The sequence below is a fragment of the Doryrhamphus excisus genome, chromosome 10, assembly GCF_030265055.1.
Source record: "Doryrhamphus excisus isolate RoL2022-K1 chromosome 10, RoL_Dexc_1.0, whole genome shotgun sequence".
NCBI classification, from domain to species: Eukaryota; Metazoa; Chordata; class Actinopteri; order Syngnathiformes; family Syngnathidae; genus Doryrhamphus; species Doryrhamphus excisus.
Genome location: NC_080475.1, coordinates 19,867,304 through 19,889,873, shown reverse-complemented (window position 1 = coordinate 19,889,873; position 22,570 = coordinate 19,867,304). Strand labels below are relative to the sequence as shown.

Below are 22,570 nucleotides of genomic sequence, written 5' to 3'. Positions count from 1 at the left end.
AGTTGGTCTGTGAGGTCGTAGTGGTTAGTGTTCTGGACTTTGGAGCCATATTAAAAAAAAGTGCAGTTCCCCTCTAAGACCCTATCATATCATCGCATCCCATTGTTTCAATGGATCGGTCTAGCAGCACACATGAGCGTGTGATGAGCCTTGGTCAGCCTGGGGCGGGAAAGCAGACGGTGACAGAGCTTAACAGTAGAATAGGGAGAGGCTGCCCTCCATTGGCCTTCTTTAGCTCTGCACCCAGACTGAAATGGATTTTAGTCAACAAGCAAACCCATTACCCAGTGTGTACAGCAGGGGTCTCAAACTCAATTTACTTGGGGGCCACTGGAGCTAGGGTCTGGGTGAGACTGGGCCGCATCAGGTTTTCCAAAAAAAAACCCAAAAAACGCATTTATTAAAAACAGAAAAATGCTTTGGTTTCGATTTTCTACAATAAAAGCTCTGATAAAACATTCCACTGTTCTCAAATATCTTACTTTCTATTTTTCTACACAAAATAAGATGAAAAATAAATAAACAAATCAAGAATAAAGAAAATCAATCAATCAGTAATAAATAAATATAATAATAATAATAAAACACCAAATAATAAAAAATTAAGAAACCACATATAGTTGGTGGGTAGACAAATGATTTTTTTCAGATTAAAATGAACAAAGCATTATTAGAGCCCTGTAGACATGACAAAACACTATAGTCACATTTATACTCTTTTTATTTACAACATATTGCGCAATTGCAGGGTCTTGAGACACATGCTAACTCGCAAACTAGAGAGCTAGCCACCTAAACGGTAGCCTTCAAGTTATTTCCTTTCAACTTAAATAGCCAAAAAAAATTACCACTTCCACACGGATAGGGAGGATAACTATTAACAGTTATTTAACCTTTAACATGAACATTAATCAAACGTAATAATTTTTTCTGGGTACATGATACCATACAGCATCCATATCAAAACTTGCGCGGGCCGCACTGACATTAAAGGCGGGGGTCTCAAACTAGTGTCCTGCGGGTCAAGGCCCGCAGGCCACGTGTTTGAGACCACTGACATAAATGATATTGACATTATGTTATTGTGGCCACAATGTGGGTCAAACATTTAGACCACCTGACAGTCACATTAAACACAGCAGCAGGCTAATCCCGGCATCATGCTTGTGATCCACCTGCATTCATGCTTTGTTGTTGTTGCAAAACAATTACCACTTCCACACGGATTGGGAGGATAACTATTAACAGTTATTTAACCTTTAACATGAACATGAATCAAACGTAATAATTTTTTCTGGGTACATGATACCATACAGCATCCATATCAAACATTAAACTTTCATATCAAGGCGGGGGCCTCAAACTAGTGTCCTGCGTGCCACATTTGGCCCGCGGGCCGCGTGTTTGAGACCCCCTGGTGTACAGTATACTTTTAAGAGCTCCAATAACATGCAAGAAAAAAAAACTAAAACGGAATCAAATATAAACAATATACCCAGACATAATAATATCATTTTTCATATATGCCAATTTGAGTTGAAGTCCAGTCACATGGTCCTGGTTTTTATTTTGAATGCCGCTCACGTGATTGTAGGAGGCTAATGGACTGAGAGTCAATGTACTCTTGAGTATGACATATAATTACTAAAGATAAACTATCGACTCTGCAATCATCTCTCCATTATGCCATCCACTTCTGATAAATACACTCGGAGATATTAAAAGGGAAAGAGCACATCTGAACACAATGTAAACACACCAACACCCCCTTGGACAAAGAGCACCGGAGACCTGAGGGGGCGGGGGGGGGGGGGGGGGGGTCTCGTGCTCCACAGTTTTAGAGCTCATGAATTATTTATACGGCTAAGCTTTGTGCGAACCGTGTATTTGCATAATTCACTTAGTATCAGTACCTTGCTCAAGGGCACCACAGCAGCAAGCTCCTAATTTCCATCAATTATATACAGTATATGATTGATCCACATATAATTTGCTAGCCTGTTATGTCTCAGAAGAAGAAGAATTCATGCATTGATAATAAATAAATATACTAACTAGAAAATTCCTGCGGAAATTTTGATGGGCTTGCCACCTGTGCTGTGAACCTCGGGCCCGGTGCACTAACGGCTACCATGCTAGCACCTAGCAAGACAGCCTCAAGTACCGAAAAGGTTGATGCAGTCCCATCGTGTCCCGACATCATGCCATGTGTCTGTTTGCCTTTAGAAATGAGTAAATTAGCTAAAATGCTAACATGCTAACAGTCATCATGCTAGCATCTAGCAAGAGGGCCTCAAGTTTAGAAAGTGCCAAGGTTGTCCTATAACCTTCCTACATCATGCCATGTGTGTATTTGCCTTTAGACATGAGTAAATTAGCTTAAATGCTAACATGCTAGCAATTAGCAAGACAGCCTCAAGTACCGAAAAGGTTGATGCAGTCCCATAGTATCCCGACATCATGCCATGTGTCTGTTTGCCTTTAGAAATGAGTAAATTAGCTAAAATGCTAACATGCTAACAGTCATCATGCTAGCATCTAGCAAGAGGGCCTCAAGTTTAGAAAGTGCCAAGGTTGTCCTATAACCTTCCTACATCATGCCATGTGTGTATTTGCCTTAAGACATGAGTAAATTAGCTTAAATGCTAACATGCTAGCAATTAGCAAGACAGCCTCAAGTACCGAAAAGGTTGATGCAGTCCCATAGTGTCCCGACATCATGCCATGTGTCTGTTTGCCTTTAGAAATGAGTAAATTATCTAAAATGCTAACATGCTAACAGTCATCATGCTAGCATCTAGCAAGAGGGCCTCAAGTTTAGAAAGTGCCAAGGTTGTCCTATAACCTTCCTACATCATGCCATGTGTGTATTTGCCTTTAGACATGAGTAAATTAGCTTAAATGCTAACATGCTAGCAATTAGCATTTAGCCACAAGGGAGAGTTGAGAAGTTTATCGAAAAAATGAGCCGTTAATCACGTTTCTACGTCGCCGTATGGCTGAGCTACAAGGCTGTGAAAAGTCTGTAAATTCTAGTTTTCCATGGAATGTGGCGGTTCTAAAAATAGAACAGGTGTATCTAATCTAGTGGCCCATTTTTGAACGTTTTGGTGAATAGCGTCGCCATGGTTACACAAAACGTTCCAAAAAATAAATACCGCTGTAGTCCTCAGCGTCAGGATTCCGGCGGTGTAACATGTGTGGGGGTCCTTCTTGCGGTTTTGGCCGCATTACGCGCACAAAAATGGGAAGATTAAGCTATAATAATAGCTAAACATCACAAGGAATAAACAATATGGGCTATGCAAGCCCCATAGACAGCTGTCTATGGGGCTTGCATTACTGAGCAAGCCCATAAATACACAATCATAATAATAAAATCATTCATATGCCATCCAGGCCAAGTCCTGCGTTCAGCTGTAAGTAAACCCGAATGATGGGAAGCAGTCGTGAGAATGTAGGTCAAAGCCACAAATCCATTGGGCTCATTAAACAAACTGTCGGGTTGACGCCGCCTTGTAGCGTTCTTTTCTCGTATGCTTCTTTTCGATCCTTTATCTATTTTTTCTATCTTCTATCTTATTTCAATTCTATTCTATTGCTGTGCACACTAGTTGAATAAACCGTGGCGTCTATTTCTGTCTCCTGTGCTGTGAGAGACCGCAAAGTACCGATTCCGCAGAGTCCTGTAGCTATTTTAAACACGAAGGAGGCATCCCCTGTCAACAAGAGGGAATTAGCAGGATGTGCTAGTAGAGAAGACAACTGCAAAGGGAGGGGGAGGGGGGGGGCTTCCACTGTTGCGACAGGAATGATGACAAACACGCCCCCACCTCCTCGTAAAACACTTACAAACGATTGGTGCGGGGTTTCTTGTATGGAATTAAGTCCATGCTAAAAAAAGAAGGCTAATGTGTTTGGTTGCACTGAGCTAATGGAGGCATGTGAGGCGTTCATGGAACCCAAAGGGGAATTGCATGGTACAACATGCGAACATGAGAATGTTTGTGTTCGTTAAAATGACTGGACACCGAAGGGAACATGATTCTACAGTTATGAGAGAGATGTTTAATTTTGGCGCCGGTTTACATTGGCTAGGAAATTTTAAATTAGCGATGATTTTAATTTTTATGAAATTGTAAATCAAGAAAATTTTGAAGGAATCCAAGTCAATAGAAGAAACCTATTGTGCAAATTTTTTTGTATTGAGTTGTGGACTCCTATAGAGCAGCTACACACAATAACCAGCACTTTTGTAGATCTTCCAGAATCTGCACCTATTCGAGTTGTATTTATTGGATTGTCTGCTTTTTTTGGATTGTCCGCTTTTTTTTTTTAAATGTCCACTTTTAACCTATAACAGTGGTGGGCGGATCGACATCCAAATATCGATGATATCGATACCAACGTTAGTATCAGTATTGCTCGTTATCAATGTGATCAATACTTAGGCTTCAGTTGTTTTTATGAAATTGTAAATCAAGAAAATTTTGAAGGAGTCCAAGTCAACAGAAGATACCTATTATGCTTATTTTTCAGGCTTTTGTATTGAGTTGTGGACTCCTATAGAGCAGCTACACACAATAACCAGCACAGAAAGCGTTCTAGTTCCTCCAGAATCTGCACCTATTCAGCTGTATTTCTTTGGATTTCATGGTTCCCACGAAAACAGTCTGTTTTAATGTACCTCACCCACATTTTTCAGCCTTTTCTATTGAGTTGTGGACTCCTATAGAGCAGCTGCACACAATAACCAGCACAGAAAGCCTTCTAGTTCCTCCAGAATCTGCACCTATTCAGCTGTATTTCTTTGGATTTCATGGTTCCCGTGAAAACAGTCTGTTTTAATGTACCCCACCCACATTTTTCAGCCTTTTGTATTGAGTTGTGGACTCCTATAGAGCGGCTACACACAATACCCAGCACAGAAAGCCTTCTAGTTCCTCCAGAATCTGCACCTATTCAGCTGTATTTCTTTGGATTTCATGGTTCCCGCGAAAACAATCTGTTTTAATGTACCCCACCCACATTTTTCAGCCTTTTGTATTGAGTTGTGGATTCCTATAGAGCAGCTACACACAATAACCAGCAGTATTGGTCGATATCAATGCGACGTGATGACCAGTACATCGGGCATATTCGTCGCTGTCAATTTCCAAATTCCAACGAAGACGACCAACACATTTGATTTTGTCGTAAACGGTGCTTCTACAGCCCCCGGACTGCTGAACCCTACCAACAAAGTGGCTTCCTGAAAGGCATTCAAACCCAGTGTGAGTACATTTCTAATGTCCTCAACTGACTCGGTGGAAGGCAGCCAACTGTAATGGGGTGAGGGTCCATCACTCCTTATGAATACGTACAGTTGGCTTGATTCCGAGAGGGGAATCGGATCATTAATCTGTTTAAGAAGCCGCCTCATAGAGAGAAACACTGTAGAAATGCGACATAGATGAAGAACATCCAACATTTTCTGCCACTACAGATTATTTGCACTTGTTCGATATTCGACTAAACCAGGAAACAAGGAACGTTTAGCTGTACTCTCTACCAAACCTTGGTCGTATATAAATAGAGCACTTTGCTTTCACCGTGTAGCCCAGACAAGCAGCATCAAGATTCACTTAGGAGAAGAGGATCACAAAGGTGCAGGTCTACAGTCCACTCAAATGCTCTTCCTGTAATGTGCACGGGCCCCTTGTGGTGCTTTCATCAATACTCTACTATAATACGGAACTTAAGTTCCATGTTGATGTTTTGATGTTTAAATGGGATGTATGGTTTCTTTACACAAAATCAAGTCCCTAATTAAAGTCACACACATCAATTAGGAAAAAAAGACACGGCAATTCATATGAATTTTATTATTTTATCCTCATGATCCGTATAATTCACCTTCGGTTTAAATGTACAATTTATTTAGATTGACTAAATATTCTCGATGCACGTTAACTTTTTAAAAAAAAATGTATTCATTGAAAGTCCTTGTGAAGGTCATGACAATGGACAGCCGGTACGCATACACACAACCACGCAAAAAAAGCCGACACTTACATACAAAACAAAGCGGAATCAAATATACGTCAATAAGTGGTGGGGCAAGTCGTTAGATTCTGCCATTTAAAGGGGACCTATTATGCTTTTTTTCTACTTTTATGACTAATAAATGTTGTTAAAATGTTGTATTTTCATGTTAAACGATGACAAAGTTTCATATAATGAGGTTTGTGCATTTAAAAGTGAAGATTGGAATGGATCAAAACACTCGTTTTCAGAAGGCGTGGTAAAATTGTCCCTTTGTGACATCACAGAGGAGCTGACTTCCTTATATGGGCATGGCTGTAAGCCAGATAAGCTCTCTACCCTCTGTTTCCGAAACAAATTCAGTTCGATGTTATTGTATTTGGTGATTCCCGGCAAGAGAAACATATTTTCATGTGCCAGGGGCATTTCACACCGAACTGTTTTTCTGAACACGAACGTGAAATATCCGCCAAATTGTTGCTGGGGCCAGAAGCAGCGCGCTCCTACCGGGAAAGGTGCATAAATTTCGGACACCCTGTGTATCCATGCGACGCCCTCGCATCCACCACACCGATGAACACCACTGACAAAGTGTGTCCGACAATGAGTGCTCTTCCTTGGGCAGACAAGGTTGCCACAGAAACTTTTCAATTAGCTCCCTAAAGACTTTATTAATTTATTACTTGTTCATAGTTAGGGCGTGCGACCAATCACAGCGGAGTGGGTGTGCTCGGAGGCGGGCCATTGGTTGACTAAAATTTAACATTTTAGCATGAAGTACCAATCCAAGGAATAGGTGCATATTCTTGAAGATCTACAATTTTTTCTGTGCAGGTTATTGTGTGTAGCTACTCTATAGGAGTCCACAACTCAATACAAAGAGTCAAAAAAATTAGCATAATAGGTCCCCCTTGCATGTAAAACGGAGATGCTAGGAAGATACAATGTGTACTTGGCTAGTGTATGTGCGCTCATGGTCTTGACTGATGTCCTGATGAACCTGATCTGGGTTCATACTGGCTCTGTTTGAATCCGGGTTCTGCATCCAACAAGGCCAGTAGCCTACACGATCTATGAAGGCTGGACGTTTGTAGGAATCAGACTTTTCCGATCTAGTCTAGCTTTCCTCACACTTCCTGGTTGTGTCACATGGTCTTATGTTTACCCTGATCAGTCTTGTCGATAAGGACTTTTAGGATTCAGATCCCGAATTCAAATTCACAGCGACTATATATGTAATAATTTCAGTACACACAAGTACACATAGAAAATACACATCAGGAAGTATATCGGCAGTGTTTATCGAACTTTTCATTGGTTTAATTCCTGGCTTCGACTGGTAATGAAGTTTAGCTTTCAGAATATGCATGTAAAACACATCTGATCTCATGTTAGAATCCCTTCATTTTATTGCGCTAGTATACACGCTAATGTGAATACACACTCGAGATAAGTACACAGTGTATTGGAAACACGGAAAGCACAGAAAGTGGCGAATCAACAACAACTTGTGTGCTTCTAATTGGTTGAATTTGAGCTCTCGGAGTCGATTGACATACACTTGGCTGAAGACAAAACGCCATTGACAAAGTAAGAAACCATCTTGACATAGTAGCAACCGAATACAAAGCATCACACCCATGTTTTTCCCGTTTCCCGCATACTGTTATAATACCTGCAGTGCAAATATAAATACCATGGAGTATACAGTATTTGAGTCAGTTTTGCTAGTATTATTCATACTACTGCATGCTACAATGATAATGATTACTTCCAAATACATGCAGGACTACAAGAGCGGGATAGCATAGTTTGATAAATGCTGATGAAAAATATAACCCAAAGGTCCGCAGTACCTTTTGGGTACAATTGGAATGATTGTTTGAAGTTCATAAATTTACTTATAAAGGCTAAGCATGCCTGTTTTTTTGTGTTTTTTTTAACGACCCAAGATGCTAATTAAGTGTTTTTCTTTGGTTTTTTTGCTATCATGTTTTTATGAATAACAGCAAAGATTTAATGCTAAAGCGCACCACGACAAAGCTATGATTTATATATTTCTCATGCTTTCTTGGGTCGGTAGGGTTTAATACACTAAAAGCCTTAATTAGCTGTACATTTTAAGTAAATAAGTCACTCTTGCTGTCATACGTGTTACATACAAATGACGGAATTTTACATATCACGTGTCGTCCCTGGCTACAACGATGGAATGCTATGAAGTTGAGGACAGTATTGTTTACGTCGGGCAGTGGCGTCGAACTCAATAGTATTCCACTTCCTGTTAGGCCGGCTGGCAGTTAAAGAGACACTTGAAGGCAGCGCGAAATAAAATGACAAACAAATGCTGTAGGCACTAACGTAGAACACGACCTTGATTACTTATCTTCTTTATTCGCCGACGACTAAACGAAGCTGCGATTGACACTAGAAAAACGAGACATTCACTCTCTGAAAACACTTGACGGTGTGTACCTCGTGTATATCCGCAAATGCTTCTCGAGGAAATAAAAGTTCGGTATTAGATGGATTACAAAGTAGTGCATTTTTGTGGTCCGGATACAGCACTTTATCATGGTCTGTATGATGTTCTCTACGGATACCACGAAGATGCTAGTGCACTTAAGTTCCTAAGGGACCTATTGTTTTTACAGAGGGAGCATTAAATGACCATCTTAGCAGATGGGTATTAGCATCACTAACCACGTTTACACGTTTCCTGTTTCCGAATGGAATCTTTCCGAATGACCTTTCGGAAAACACGGTATACATGGGAAGGAATATTCCAATCTCTTGTCTACATGCGGTGCTATAATCAAACAGAATAGTCAATGGGATATACGCAGTAAAACGTAAACATCAACATCACGTGATACCGACTTCCCGGAGTTGTTCTTTGACTTGTTGGAATAAATCCGTATTGCGACTTTTATTGTTTGTCGAGTTTTGAAATTTAATTTGGATCAAAAACAAACTTTTCGCAACATTCCAGTGCCGATTGCTCGCCTCCGTTTTTAAAACGGAAGAACGTCTGGAGCTTCGTGTTCAGCATGTGCTGAAAGAACGCACCCAAAATAAATTTCAACATTAAAAACTCAAATTCAAGCTTGCTAATATTTTATAATTAAACTCGGAACATGTTTTATATAGATATATATTTTAATTTTAAAGAAAAACTGGACTTGTGAATAAAGTATAGAAGGGTTTAGATTCGGTTCCACAGATGGCGCTAATGCACACCGAAAGCTGGTTCGCCAACGACGAAGAAAAACTTCCGTTTGATCGGACTCGGATATATCGGAAAATTCGCTCACAACGGACAGATAAAAAAGAACCGATTTTTCTGTAATGCATTTCCAATAAAAATTCATTGCATATATCGGATTTTTTATAACGGATTTCGCCTATTTCGGACAAAATCTCCAGTCCCGTTCCAATGCATTTCCATGAAATTTCCCTCGCATATATCGGATGGCCGCATCGTGTCGCTCCGATTCGCCGAATCGTGACAGGCCGCTATACGACGTCATTTGCAGTGTTTGCAGCGTTGCCTGCGCGTCCAGGTACATTGGAAACATAATCAAGGAAGTGCCTTTTTATAACGGATAAAATCCCATTTACGCATATACCGGATATAAATCCGATATATGCGTAAAACGGACATTTTCCGGTATACGCATATAACGGATTTCGCTTATATCGGACAAAACCAGTGGGAACAATTGAATCCGATATATCCGAGGTTTACTGTACCTCAATCGGATTAGGGAAAGGAATATTCCACCCCTGGGAATCTGATTATATGTTCATTCGGATTGGCGCTTTTCTTTGGGAATGAGGTGTATTCATTCATTCATTCATTTTCTACCACTTTTTCGGTAGATGCTCGAGGGGTGCTTCGGGGGTGCTGGAGCCTATCCCAGCTGTCTTTGGGCGAGAGGCGGGGGCCAGCCAATCACAGGGCACATATAGACAAACAACCATTCACACTCACATTCATACCTATGGACAATTTGGAGTCGCTAATTAACCTAGCATGTTTTTGGAATGTGGGAGGAAACCGGAGTACCCGGAGAAAACCCACGCAAACTCCACACAGAGATATGGCCGAGGGTGGAATCGAACCCTGGTCTCCTAGCTGTGAGGTCTCCGCGCTAACCACTCGTCCACCGTACCGCCTGGAATGAAGTGTTTACAAAAGTTAAATTCTTTCCATTCGAGCAAATAAACCGATTGGAATTGGACTATTTGGGTCCATGTATACGTGGCTAGTGTCTTTTGCTGTGGACGGGACGGCCTGGGCCTTGGCAGTTAGAGCAACACATTTTACCGTCAGACTTAGACATTTTAAAATACACATTAATGTCGTATTGTGCGTGGTCTTTGGGTCGCAGTCGGTACTATAAGGTAGCAACAAGTGGTCCCATTAAGCTTTTAATAACGAGTATTACTTCTTAGGCTACTATTTGGCTACATTAGCGAGCTGGACCACTACCGTCATGTAAGACTAACTCCATGCAGAAGCTACTAATGTCCCAAATATGACAGCTTGCAGTTGTATGATGTCCAGTTCTCTCAGATGTGAGGACTTTCACCGACTCTGGACTCCCACACCGGAGTCCAAAATATCGGCCATCACAGTCCAAGCTTTGATTTTCCCGTTCCAGTCTCTGCAGATGCCGGAATCATCGTAGATCGGATTATACGTCCGTACGCATCTTAGTGATGTTGACGTAGTTGGTGTTGGCTAGAGTACAGTTTCCTGTTTTCGTGCCCTCCGGTCTGAAGTCCTCAGTGCTGTGGTTGGCAGCCTCCTGAATCTCCACGTAATCCGACTTACTGAGAGTCGAGCCGCTGCCGCTGCGGCCGCTTTTCTTCAGGTCGTCAGCAGAGCTGGTCTTAGGCACGCTGGGGATATTTAAATACTGCGCCTGTTCTTCGCCTTCCGTCTCTCTGTGGTAGAAGTAGTTGAAATTGGACACGATGACCGGAACCGGTAGCGCTATGGTCAACACGCCGGCGATGGCGCAAAGAGACCCCACGATCTTCCCTCCGATGGTCGTCGGTACCATGTCGCCGTATCCGACGGTCGTCATAGAAACCACCGCCCACCAAAATGCCTCCGGGATGCTGCTGAACTGGGATTCGGGCTCATCGGCCTCGGCAAAGTAAACAGCGCTGGAAAAGAGAATGACGCCGATAAAAAGAAAAAAAATAAGGAGTCCGAGTTCTCGCATGCTGGCCTTCAGAGTCTGACCCAAGATCTGAAGTCCTTTGGAGTGACGGGAGAGTTTGAAAATGCGAAACACTCTGACGAGACGAATGACGCGGAGAATCGCTAAGGACATCGCCTGCTGTCCCGCCTCTCTGTCCTCCGGCCGTTCTGCTAACTCTGTTCCGAGTGTAATGAAGTAGGGAATGATTGCCACGATATCGATGATGTTCATGATGTTACCAAAAAATCCAGCTTTACTCGGACATGCGAAGAACCTGACGAGGAACTCAAAGGAGAACCAGATGATACAAAGCGTCTCCACGATGAAGAAAGGGTCGGTGAAGTATGACGACGTATCGTAAGTTGCGGTGACATTGGAAAGGCTTTGGAAGGGATAATTGTACATTTCCTCGTCTTCGTTTCGGAAAATCGGCAGTGTTTCCAGACAGAAGCTAACGATGGAGATAAGGATCACCATGACGGAGATGATAGCGATGATGCGAGCCGGACCTGAGCTTTCTGGGTACTCAAAGAGCAGCCAGACTTGTCTTTGGAACTCATTTTCCGGCAATGGACGCTCCTCTTCCTTGATGAATCCTTCATCCTCCCGGAAGATTTCCATAGCTTCCTCGCCCAGCTCATAGAAACGTATCTCTTCGGAAAAAATATCTAGCGTAACGTTAACAGGCCGCCGCAGCCGCCCTCCTGATTGGTAGTAATAAAGAATCGCGTCAAAACTCGGCCGATTACGGTCGAAAAAATATTCATTCCGAAGAGGATCAAAGTATCTCATTCGTTTTTTGGGGTCGCCGAGAAGCGTCTCCGGAAACTGGGACAAAGTCTTGAGCTGAGTCTCAAAGCGTAAGCCTGAGATGTTGATGACGACCCTCTCGCAGCACTCGTGATCCGGTTCTGGGTCGTAGTGGTCATGAGGCTGACCCGGATGCGCCGCCGCTTCGTCTGTCGGGTCGTTGGTAGCAACCGTCATGGCGGAAGGTGACGGGGCCTGCAGTTTTCAGGTGAGGTCGGGGCCGAGTTTGGCCGCGGAAGATACGCTTAAGGAGACCTGAAGGGTAGAACAAAGGCTCATTTGAATATAAATATCATATTTTGTCGTTTTACAGTATTTTTTAAAAACTATTTCCCAAGACATGCTAATGACAAAATATTGCTACAAGCATTCTATCAATTTTTCTCAAAAAGTACTACAAGCAGTTTTCCAACTGACTTTATTTCACCAGCCAAAACACCCAAAACAGTGACTGATGCACAATGGTGCCCGATGTCTTGAAAACAAAAAAAACTTTGCCGTTATGAAACAAGTTTAAAATTGCAAGGTGCGCACAGCAACATAACGAAATATTTTTTTAGGATTGCTTGATGCCGCTCTTGTGCTCCTGTGCAAGTGTACCTAATGTCGTGGCCAGTCATTGCAGGTTACCGTTACCACTGTCTGTGTACTGCTAACTGAAATTGAACACAATTCTTACAGTGTTGGTAGCACGCTTGTTTTATGATGACATCTGTGAATGATGCCGAGACAGTTTGTTTTTGTGAGGGCTTTAGCATCAAAATATTTTCAATGACATCCGTTGTTAGCTAGCTCATATTAACTTGTTGTCAGCGCCAGAACGCACAGAAAAGGGAAAGAAATATGTGTTCATGTTTCATATAAGGACTGGGAATGATGGGCCAAATTCCAAAAAAGTGTTTTTTTCAAAGAAGCATATATTCTTGAACAAATCGTTCAATAAACATTTTCCCGAAAATTGTTTTATTGTTTTAAAAACAAGACGTACTAGTGACAAAATATTGCTACAAGCACATGGATGTCCACATTCTATCAATTTTTGTCAAAAAGTACTACAAGCAGTTTTCCAACTGACTTTATTTCACCAGCCAAACCACCCAAAACAGTGACTGATGCACAATGGTGCCCGCTGTCTTGAAAACAAAAAATACTTTGCCGTTATGAAACAAGTTTAAAATTGCAAGGTGCGCACAGCAACATAACGAAAAGGGAGTAATATTTTTAGGATTGCTTGATGCCGCTCTTGTGCTCCTGTGCAAGTGTACCTAATGTCGTCGCCAGTCATTGCAGGTTACCGTTACCACTGTCTGTGTACTGCTAACTGAAATTGAACACAATTCTTACAGTGTTGGTAGCACGCTTGTTTTAGGATGACATCTGTGAATGATGCCGAGACAATTTGTTTTTGTGAGGGCTTTAGCATCAAAATATTTTCTATGACGTCCGTTGTTAGCTAGCTCATATGAACTCGTTGTCAGCGCCAGAATGCACAGAAAAGGGAAAGAAATATGTGTTTATGTTTCATATAAGGACTGGGAATGATGGGCCAAATTCCAAAAAAGTGTTTTTTTTCAAAGAAGCATATAATCTTGAACAAATCGTTCAAAAAACGTTTTCTCGAAAATTGTCCCTTGTTACCCAGAAGGCCCTTATAACCTCGTTTTAACTATTTTCTAGGACGTACTAATGACAAAATATTGCTACAAAAACATGGATGGCCACATTCTATCAATTTTTCTCAAAAAGTACTACAAGCCGTTTTCCAACTGACTTTATTTCACCAGCCAAACCACCCAAAACAGTGACTGATGCACAATGGTGCCCGCTGTCTTGAAAAAAAAAAAAAACTTTGTCGTTATGAAACAAGTTTAAAATTGCCAGGTGCGCACAGCAACATAATAAAAGTAATAAAAAGTAATATTTTATGTATGGCTACATGCAGGTATTGCTTGATGCCGCTCTTGTGCTCCTGCGCAAGTGTACGTAATGTCGTAGCCAGTCATTGCAGGTTACCGTTACCACTGTCTGTATATTGCTAACTGAAATTGAACATTGTATTGGTAGCACGCTTGTTTTATGATGACTTCACGGAATAAGACAAAAATTCCCAGACTAATAGTGTCCCCTAAAACGCTCCTGCAGACAATCAAGGCCCGGACACTTGAAAAACAGAAGCAAGGAGGGGCCGAACCATTTGAACACTTTGGCTCCACTTTGTCTGAGTATTAGGTTATGAGTTCCCTCTCATTGGAGCATGCTGTTGGATCAATACGCCATCCAGTAATACCGTATAAGCTCTCGCGGGCTGCAATTACAACCAGCATATCTGATTATATGCTGAGTGCTCCGTACAATGACTGAGATGACTTTCCTATCACTGTACTGTATGAGGCGATACCACAGACTTTACGCCCAATAAACTACTGATTAGTGACGTTGTTTAATATACATGGTAATAATGGTAATGGTTTTATTTCATTTGAACATGCATCAGATTCCAATTGAGTGCATCCCATAATCAGTTCCCAGTTCCACATGTCCAAAAGGAGTAGGAAGAAGCAAAGCTTATTAAATCCTACCCCTCCATCTGGTACTTTTACAATCAGTAACTGTTACATTTGTTCACCTCCTGCTTTCCTAATATAGTTTTTTTATTATTATTTTCTATCTAATATCACTAAAATTTCAAAAAAATTTCAAAAAAATTCAAAAAAAATTCAAAAAAAATTTCAAAAAAATTTCAAAAACATTTCAAAAAAATTTCTGAAAAAAATTCTAGAAAATAATGTCACAAACAGCAATTCTATAACATAACAGTGAAAGATGACCTATTAAAGCAAATATCATTATCCATCTGGTACTTTTACAATCAGTAACTGTTACATTTGTTCACTTCCTGCTTTCCTAATATAGTTTTTTATTTTTATTTTCTATCTAATATCACTAAAATTTCAAAAAAAATTCAAAAAAATTTCAAAAAATTTCAAAAAAATTTCAAAAAAATTTCAAAAAAATTTCTAGAAAATAATGTCACAAACAGCAATTCTATAACATAACAGTGAAAGATGACCTATTAAAGGAAATATCATTATCCATCTGGTACTTTTACAATCAGTAACTGTTACATTTGTTCACTTCCTGCTTTCCTAATATAGTTTTTTATTTTTATTTTCTATCTAATATCACTAAAATTTCTAAAAAATTTCTAAAAAATCACTAAAAATGTATATCTATTTTTTTTGTCACGTACCAAAGTTTCAAATGTACTTCTTCCCTGAGATCATATTTCTCCTCTCTTGTATAGAAAAGTATTGGATGACATTTTTAGCTAATTGGTTATTTTTAGCCTTATGCATTATTTTAGCTGTTTGAAGATGAACTATATCAGCAAGTTGAAGTATTTGTGATTTTAGAAATAAGGAGTTAGTATGTTCTCTGTAGGCGGCATTATGAATTATCCTTACTGGCCTTTTTTTGCAGTACATTTAGCCAGTGAAGAACTACATTTGAAACACTATATAATATTATATGCTCGGACTACGTTAAAAAGCCATAGCATTTCAGTATGTGGAATATATATCATGTGCTATATATAGTGCTATATATATCACTATATTGACTACATCACTACATCACATATATTGACTATATCACTATACTTACTATGGTACCCATTATGTCATGGTAAAAAAATAAAAATAAAATAAAATAAAATTAATCAAAATTAATCAACATTTTTTAAAATGTTTTAAAATTATATTAGGAAAGCAGGAAGTGAACAAATGTAACAGTTACTGATTGTAAAAGTTCCAGATGGATTATGATATTTCCTTCAATAGGTCATATTTCACTGTTATGTTATAGAATTGCTGTTTGTGACATTTATTTTCTCACAAGCAATTCATATGGTTCAACTATATCAAAGAGCATCATTTTTTGCTAAGTTGCAAAGTCCTTTCAGTGTCGTTTCATTACTTTTGGCCTTATGCATTATTTTAGCTCTTTGAAAATTAACTATATCAGCAAGTTTAAGTATGATAAGAAGTAAGGTTATAACATGATTTCTAACTGTGACAAACATGCATTTCGCAGTAATTAATACTACAACGACCCACCTGTGTTATTTGGGTTGGTTGATCTGCACGGTGGTGATGCGCAACACGCCCGGCACACGTATCAAAGTCATCCCTTCCCGTCCAAGCCGTTTCTTCCCTTTACTTCCAGCCATACATCACCGAAAACTCTGTCTCTGCAGCAAGGCAGCAGAGGGGGGGGGGGGGGGGGGGGGGGGGGGAGCACAAGGGATGAGGATGCAGGAGTTACCTCCTTGTGATGCAGCCGTAAAAAAGCTACAGGTTGGAGTCGTGCTGTTGCATGGGTTGAATGAAACTACAAGCATGAGCAACTTTTTGAAATGTTTTTTTATTTAGCAACAGCGAGCACAGATGGAGCACCACATATCTTCTAGTCTTATGTCAGCACACTGGAATAAGGAAGGCTGCGGGTGGGATGCTGATGTCATTGTGTATACTTTAGATTCCGATCAAGGACGAAAAGCAAATTCACATCATTCACAGAATGATAGACATTCGTATACATCAGGGGTCTAAAAAAAAAAACAAACAAAAAAAAAATGAAAAAAAACATGCGGCCCGCGGGCCAAATGTGGCACGCAGGACACTAGTTTGAGGCCCCCGCCTTGATATGAAAATTTAATGTTATTATTACGTTTGATTAATGTTCATGTTAAAAGTTAAATAACTGTTAATAGTTATCCTCCCTATCCGTGTGGAAGTGGTAAGTCTTTGGCTATTTAAGTTTAAAGGAAATAAACTTGAAGGCTACCGTTTAGGTCGCTAGCTCTCTAGTTTGCGAGTTAGCATTTGTCTCAAGACCCTGCAGTTGCGCAATATGTTGTAAATAAAAAGAGTATAAATGTGACTATAGTCGTGTTTTGTCATGTCTACAGGGCTCTAATAATTCTTTGTTAATTTTTATGTAAAAAAAATAATTTGTCTACCCAAAAACTATATGTGGTTTATTAAGTTTTTATTATTTGGTGTTTTATTATTATTATTATATTTATTTATGACTGATTGATTTTCTTTATTCTTGATTTGTTTATTTATTTACATCTTATTTTGTGCAGAAAAATAAAAATTAAGATATTTGAGAATAGTGGAATGTTTTATCAGAGCTTTTATTGTAGAAAATCGGAACCAAAAAAATTGTATATTTTTCTGTTTTTAATAAATATGTTTTGTTTTTTTTGGAAAACCTGATGCGGCCCAGTCTTGCCCAGCCCCTAGCTCTAGTGGCCCCCAAGTAAATAGAGTTTGAGACCCCTGGTATACATGAAGTACTTTCCCCCCATAGGGAAAATATCCATGACTACACAGATAATAATGCACATTATGGAAGTATTCATAACCAATTACCCACCAACCCGAGTCAGGCATTGCGGGCACATCAGCCAAGCTCATGCACTGTGTCATTTGTTGATGTTGACTGGCAGACGCCGGTGAGTTAGTTGGAAGTGACGGATGCCAAACATGCTTTAACCATTTGAAGCTCAGCTTGATCAGTTACAGTATCTTCATGCACTAGCCAATCCACATTACAGCGTTATGTTATTATTGGAGCTAACGACATGCAGGAATTCACCCTCTTGATGCATGAAATATTATCCGGTTTGATTCCTCTTAAAGCGGTCCATCGCGGCGGCGGTGGTGGCGGTGGTGGCGAGCCTTCGTATTTATCCTTCTTTGCCTTTTACTTGACTCCATGTGGAGCAGCAGCCTGTTATTCCCCCCCCTCGTCTCTCATCTGTCACTTCCATCCACCGTTGTGGAGATGCGTGGGTGTGTGCGGTTGGGCATCGCGGCGCATACTAAGCTTCTGCATGGCGCGCCGCGCCCCGCGCTGCTGCTCTCCCTCCTTTCTTTCCCGACGCTCCCGTGCGTTAAAGGGGAATCATCACCTCATGCACAGTCAAAACGTAATCCCTTTGTAATTTACTACCCAGGGATAATTATTTGGCTAATGTATTTGTACTTATAAACTAGCTTAACTGTTGTATTACCTTGTCACTTTGTATGGGGAATACAGGAAGTGAGTACATACATGTACTGCAATTGATGTGAAAAGGATGCGAGGTAGTATTTAATTGCCTATGCTTCTTGTTGAAATTAATTAATCATTTGCTTCACAGATAATTAGCTTCAGGATGTGTTCTTCAGGGACGCAAAAATAATTAGAGTAAAAAGAAAAACCTCATTTATTGAGAAAGTAGTAAGTCCGAACATCAGCTCCGAATTGATCGGGCGATATCGGTGCAAAAGGATGGTATCGGCCGATACTTACCAGTCAGTGGCTATAAATCCCCGATTCCAAGCTGCTGTACTTGCAAGTGTGGGCAAAAATTTGGGATTGAGTACCGCTAGCACTTTTCGTGCAGGAGGAACTTTGGTTGTGTGACGAGTGAGCGTTTACACTGTGCTTGATATCACATTGATATTGTATCTCCTTTCCGGCCACAGAAGACGGAATCGGCTTCAGAAGGCAGCGGATGCAACTGGAGGGACCTAGCAGAGGTGGCTAAAACTGCTTTTTATTCAGGTTTTCAGTTAATAACGTGAGAAGACTAGAGGAGGAACTCTGCGCTTGATATCACGCTGATATTGTATCTCCTCTCCGGCCACAGAAGACGGAATCGGCTTCAACTGCCGTTCAGAAGGCAGCGGATGTGGCTGGAGGGACCCAGCAGAGGTGGCTAAAACTGCTTTTTATTCAGGTTTTCAGTTAATAAAGTGAGAAGACTAGAGGAGGAACTCTGCGCTTGATATCACGCTGATATTGTATCTCCTCTCCGGCCACAGAAGACGGAGTCGGCTTCAACTGCCCTTCAGAAGGCAGCGGATGCAACTGGAGGGACCCAGCAGAGGTGGCTAAAACTGCTTTTTATTCAGGTTTTCAGTTAATAACGTGAGAAGACTAGAGGAGGAACGCTGCGCTTGATATCACGCTGATATTGTATCTCCTCTCCGGCCGCAGAAGACGGAGTCGGCTTCAGCTGCCCTTCAGAAGGCAGCGGATGCAATTGGAGGGACCCAGCAGAGGTGGCTAAAACTGCTTTTTATTCAGGTTTTCAGTTAATAACGTGAGAAGACTAGAGGAGGAACGCTGCGCTTGATATCACGCTGATATTGTATCTCCTCTCCGGCCGCAGAAGACGGAGTCGGCTTCAGCTGCCCTTCAGAAGGCAGCGGATGCAATTGGAGGGACCCAGCAGAGGTGGCTAAAACTGCTTTTTATTCAGGTTTTCAGTTAATAACGTGAGAAGACTAGAGGAGGAACGCTGCGCTTGATATCACGCTGATATTGTATCTCCTTTCCGGCCACAGAAGACGGAATCGGCTTCAACTGCCGTTCAGAAGGCAGCGGATGCAAGTGGAGGGACCCAGCAGAGGTGGCTAAAACTGCTTTTTATTCAGGTTTTCAGTTAATAACGTGAGAAGACTAGAGGAGGAACGCTGCGCTTGATATCACGCTGATATTGTATCTCCTCTTTGGCCACAGAAGACGGAGTCGGCTTGAACTGCCATTCAGAAGGCAGCGAATGCAAGTGGAGGGACCCAGCAGAGGTGGCTAAAACTGCTTTTTATTCAGGTTTTCAGTTAATAACGTGAGAAGACTAGAGGAGGAACTCTGCGCTTGATATCACGCTGATATTGTATCTCCTCTCCGGCCACAGAAGACAGAATCGGCTTCAACTGCCGTTCAGAAGGCAGCGGATGCAAGTGGAGGGACCCTGCAGAGGTGGCTAAAACTGCTTTTCATTCAGGTTTTCAGTTAATAATGTGAGAAGACTAGAGGAGGAACTCTGCGCTTGATATCACGCTGATATTGTATCTCCTCTCCGGCCACAGAACACGGAGTCGGCTTGAACTGCCGTTCAGAAAGCAGCGGATGCAATTGGAGGGACCCAGCAGAGGTGGCTAAAACTGCTTTTTATTCAGGTTATCAGTTAATAACGTGAGAAGACTAGAGGAGGAACGCTGCGCTTGATATCATGTTGATATTGTATCTCCTTTCCGGCCACAGAAGACGAAGTCGGCTTGAACTGCCGTTCAGAAGGCAGCGGATGTGGCTGGAGGGACCCAGCAGAGGTGACTAAAACTGCTTTTTATTCCGGTTTTCAGTTAATAACGTGAGAAGACTAGAGGAGGAACGCTGCGCTTGATATCACGCTGATATTGTATCTCCTCTCCGGCCGCAGAAGACGGAGTCGGCTTCAGCTGCCGTTCAGAAGGCAGCGGATGCAAGTGGAGGGACCCAGCAGAGGTGGCTAAAACTGCTTTTCATTCAGGTTTTCAGTTAATAACGTGAGAAGACTAGAGGAGGAACTCTGCGCTTGATATCACGCTGATATTGTATCTCCTTTCCGGCCACAGAAGACGGAGTCGGCTTCAACTGCCGTTCAGAAGGCAGCGGATGCGGCTGGAGGGACCCAGCAGAGGTGGCTAAAACTGCTTTTCATTCAGGTTTTCAGTTAATCATGTGAGAAGACTAGAGGAGGAACGCTGCGCTTGATATCACGCTGATATTGTATCTCCTCTCCGGCCACAGAAGACGGAGTCGGCTTCAACTGCCGTTCAGAAGGCAGCGGATGCAATTGGAGGGACCCAGCAGAGGTGGATAAAACTGCTTTTCATTCAGGTTTTCAGTTATTAACGTGAGAAGACTAGAGGAGGAACGCTGCGCTTGATATCACGTTGATATTGTATCTCCATTCCGGCCACAGAAGACGGAGTCGGCTTCAACTGCCGTTCAGAAGGCAGCGGATGCAAGTGGAGGGACCCAGCAGAGGTGGCTAAAACTAACTCTATCTCTTTATCTCTCACAAGAAAAAAACTTGGTGATGTCTAATATAGCCTGTAGTACATTTCAACTTTTTACTGCATGTATTTGATCGGTATCGGACGATTTCACTTATGGATTATGGGGATCGATATCAGCAGGGATCGGAACATCCCGAGTATTAGGGTATTGAGGTTGGTTTATTTTCGTAATTTGTACATTTAGACGCAGAAATTGACTCTTTTTTGTAGTGAAAAAAAAACAAATTGTACCTTAAAAAGGCCTCTTTGTGTACAATCCGGAGGCTGTAGCCTACAGTACAAAATCTAATTAGCAGAGCTGCTGACAATGCTGTGATTATTTACAGACCTGTTTACTGTATCACAGCCCACTAATTACCGCCCAGACCTATTAGGAACATGAGGGCATGCGCTCATAGGACGGTAATGCAATCACAAAGTACAGTTGATGGAATTTATACAAGAGTTTACAGCGATTAGATCTTCCCTCCGCTGCTTGGAAATAGGACAGGTGGAAACCCAGATATGTCTCCAAGTAAACGGGAATCAAATATGAACGATAAAGAGATGTATACCTCGTTTCCTAAACCCCCATATAGATCCTCCTTGTGCCGCCGTTCCGTACAATCCAAGGACAGGTTCTCCGTGATACGCAATCCTACTCCAATCAAAGTGTCACCATACTGATGAGTATGATGACATAGGACCACGGGGAATGCAACATTAGCTCATCGAGAAAAGAGCCGCTAATAATGATTTTACACTCGGACTGAAGGTGTCTGTTGAGAGGAAGTGACTCCTTATATAATCTGGAAGATTGATGGCCGGAAACTCTTAAACCGACGTCCTCCTTGAATATCAATGAAGAAAGGCTAATTTTTTAAATGGCCGACCGGTGGAAACCTGCGCTCGATTTCATCATCCTACAGATGATCTACAGTATATGGTACGATCCGCGAGTGCTGGGGTGAAGGGCATTTAGAGAATGGACATTTGGAAGGAATTCATACCGAGTGGAACGTTCCATCCGAAGCCACAAGCTATGATTTACCTCTGGTAGCAACAGTCATTCTGATTGGTTCCAATATATCATCTTTGGCAATTATAATTCATCATTACGGGGTTTCATTGCAATATGGATCACAGGTTGTTTTTGTGCCATAAATAATCTGAATTAATCAAATTAAAAACAAATCAAGCAAACGTGTCGCGGTCATACTGTAAGTAAACATAGTACTCAGTCTCTTGAGAATTTTGCAGTATTTTGATGATTTAAAATACCCAAACGTCTTTTCTCGGCACATTGATACACATACAACAGCAACTATGATCTCCGTTCTTATTGAGATGGCTGTGTCTTCCAGCACAAGACGTGTGCTCCAGTCCTGACGACAAACTAGCATCTTTTTGCGTCTTTGTAGCAAAATGGTTAGCTAGGTATCCACTCTTCCATCTGTGAATGATGCTGAGAAAGTTTTTTTTTGTGACGGCTTTAGCATCAAAATATTTTCTATGACATCCATTGCTAGCTAGCTCATATTAACTCGGTTGTCAGCGCCAGAATGCACAGAAAACGGAAAGAAATATGTGTTCATGTTTCATATAAGGACTGGGAATGATGGGCCAAATTCCAAAAAAGTG

The 22,570-nt window shown here is 41.4% G+C and overlaps 1 protein-coding gene across 2 annotated transcripts; it reads right to left on the bottom strand.

The window, feature by feature from the left end:
• Positions 1-5,877: 5,877 nt before the first annotated feature.
• Positions 5,878-17,957, bottom strand: LOC131136706 (potassium voltage-gated channel subfamily A member 2-like). 2 transcript variants are annotated; one of them, XM_058083879.1, is made up of 3 exons: positions 17,715-17,957; positions 16,166-16,299; positions 5,878-12,305 (listed from the first exon to the last, which is right to left on the bottom strand). In XM_058083879.1, the coding sequence occupies exon 3, from the start codon at positions 12,225-12,227 to the stop codon at positions 10,725-10,727; it is 1,503 nt and encodes a 500-aa protein (XP_057939862.1). In that variant the 5' UTR covers positions 12,228-12,305; positions 16,166-16,299; positions 17,715-17,957; the 3' UTR covers positions 5,878-10,724. The 2 variants fall into 2 exon arrangements, with proteins under 2 accessions (XP_057939862.1, XP_057939863.1); XM_058083880.1 differs by having other exon boundaries at positions 16,166-16,293.
• Positions 17,958-22,570: the final 4,613 nt, after the last annotated feature.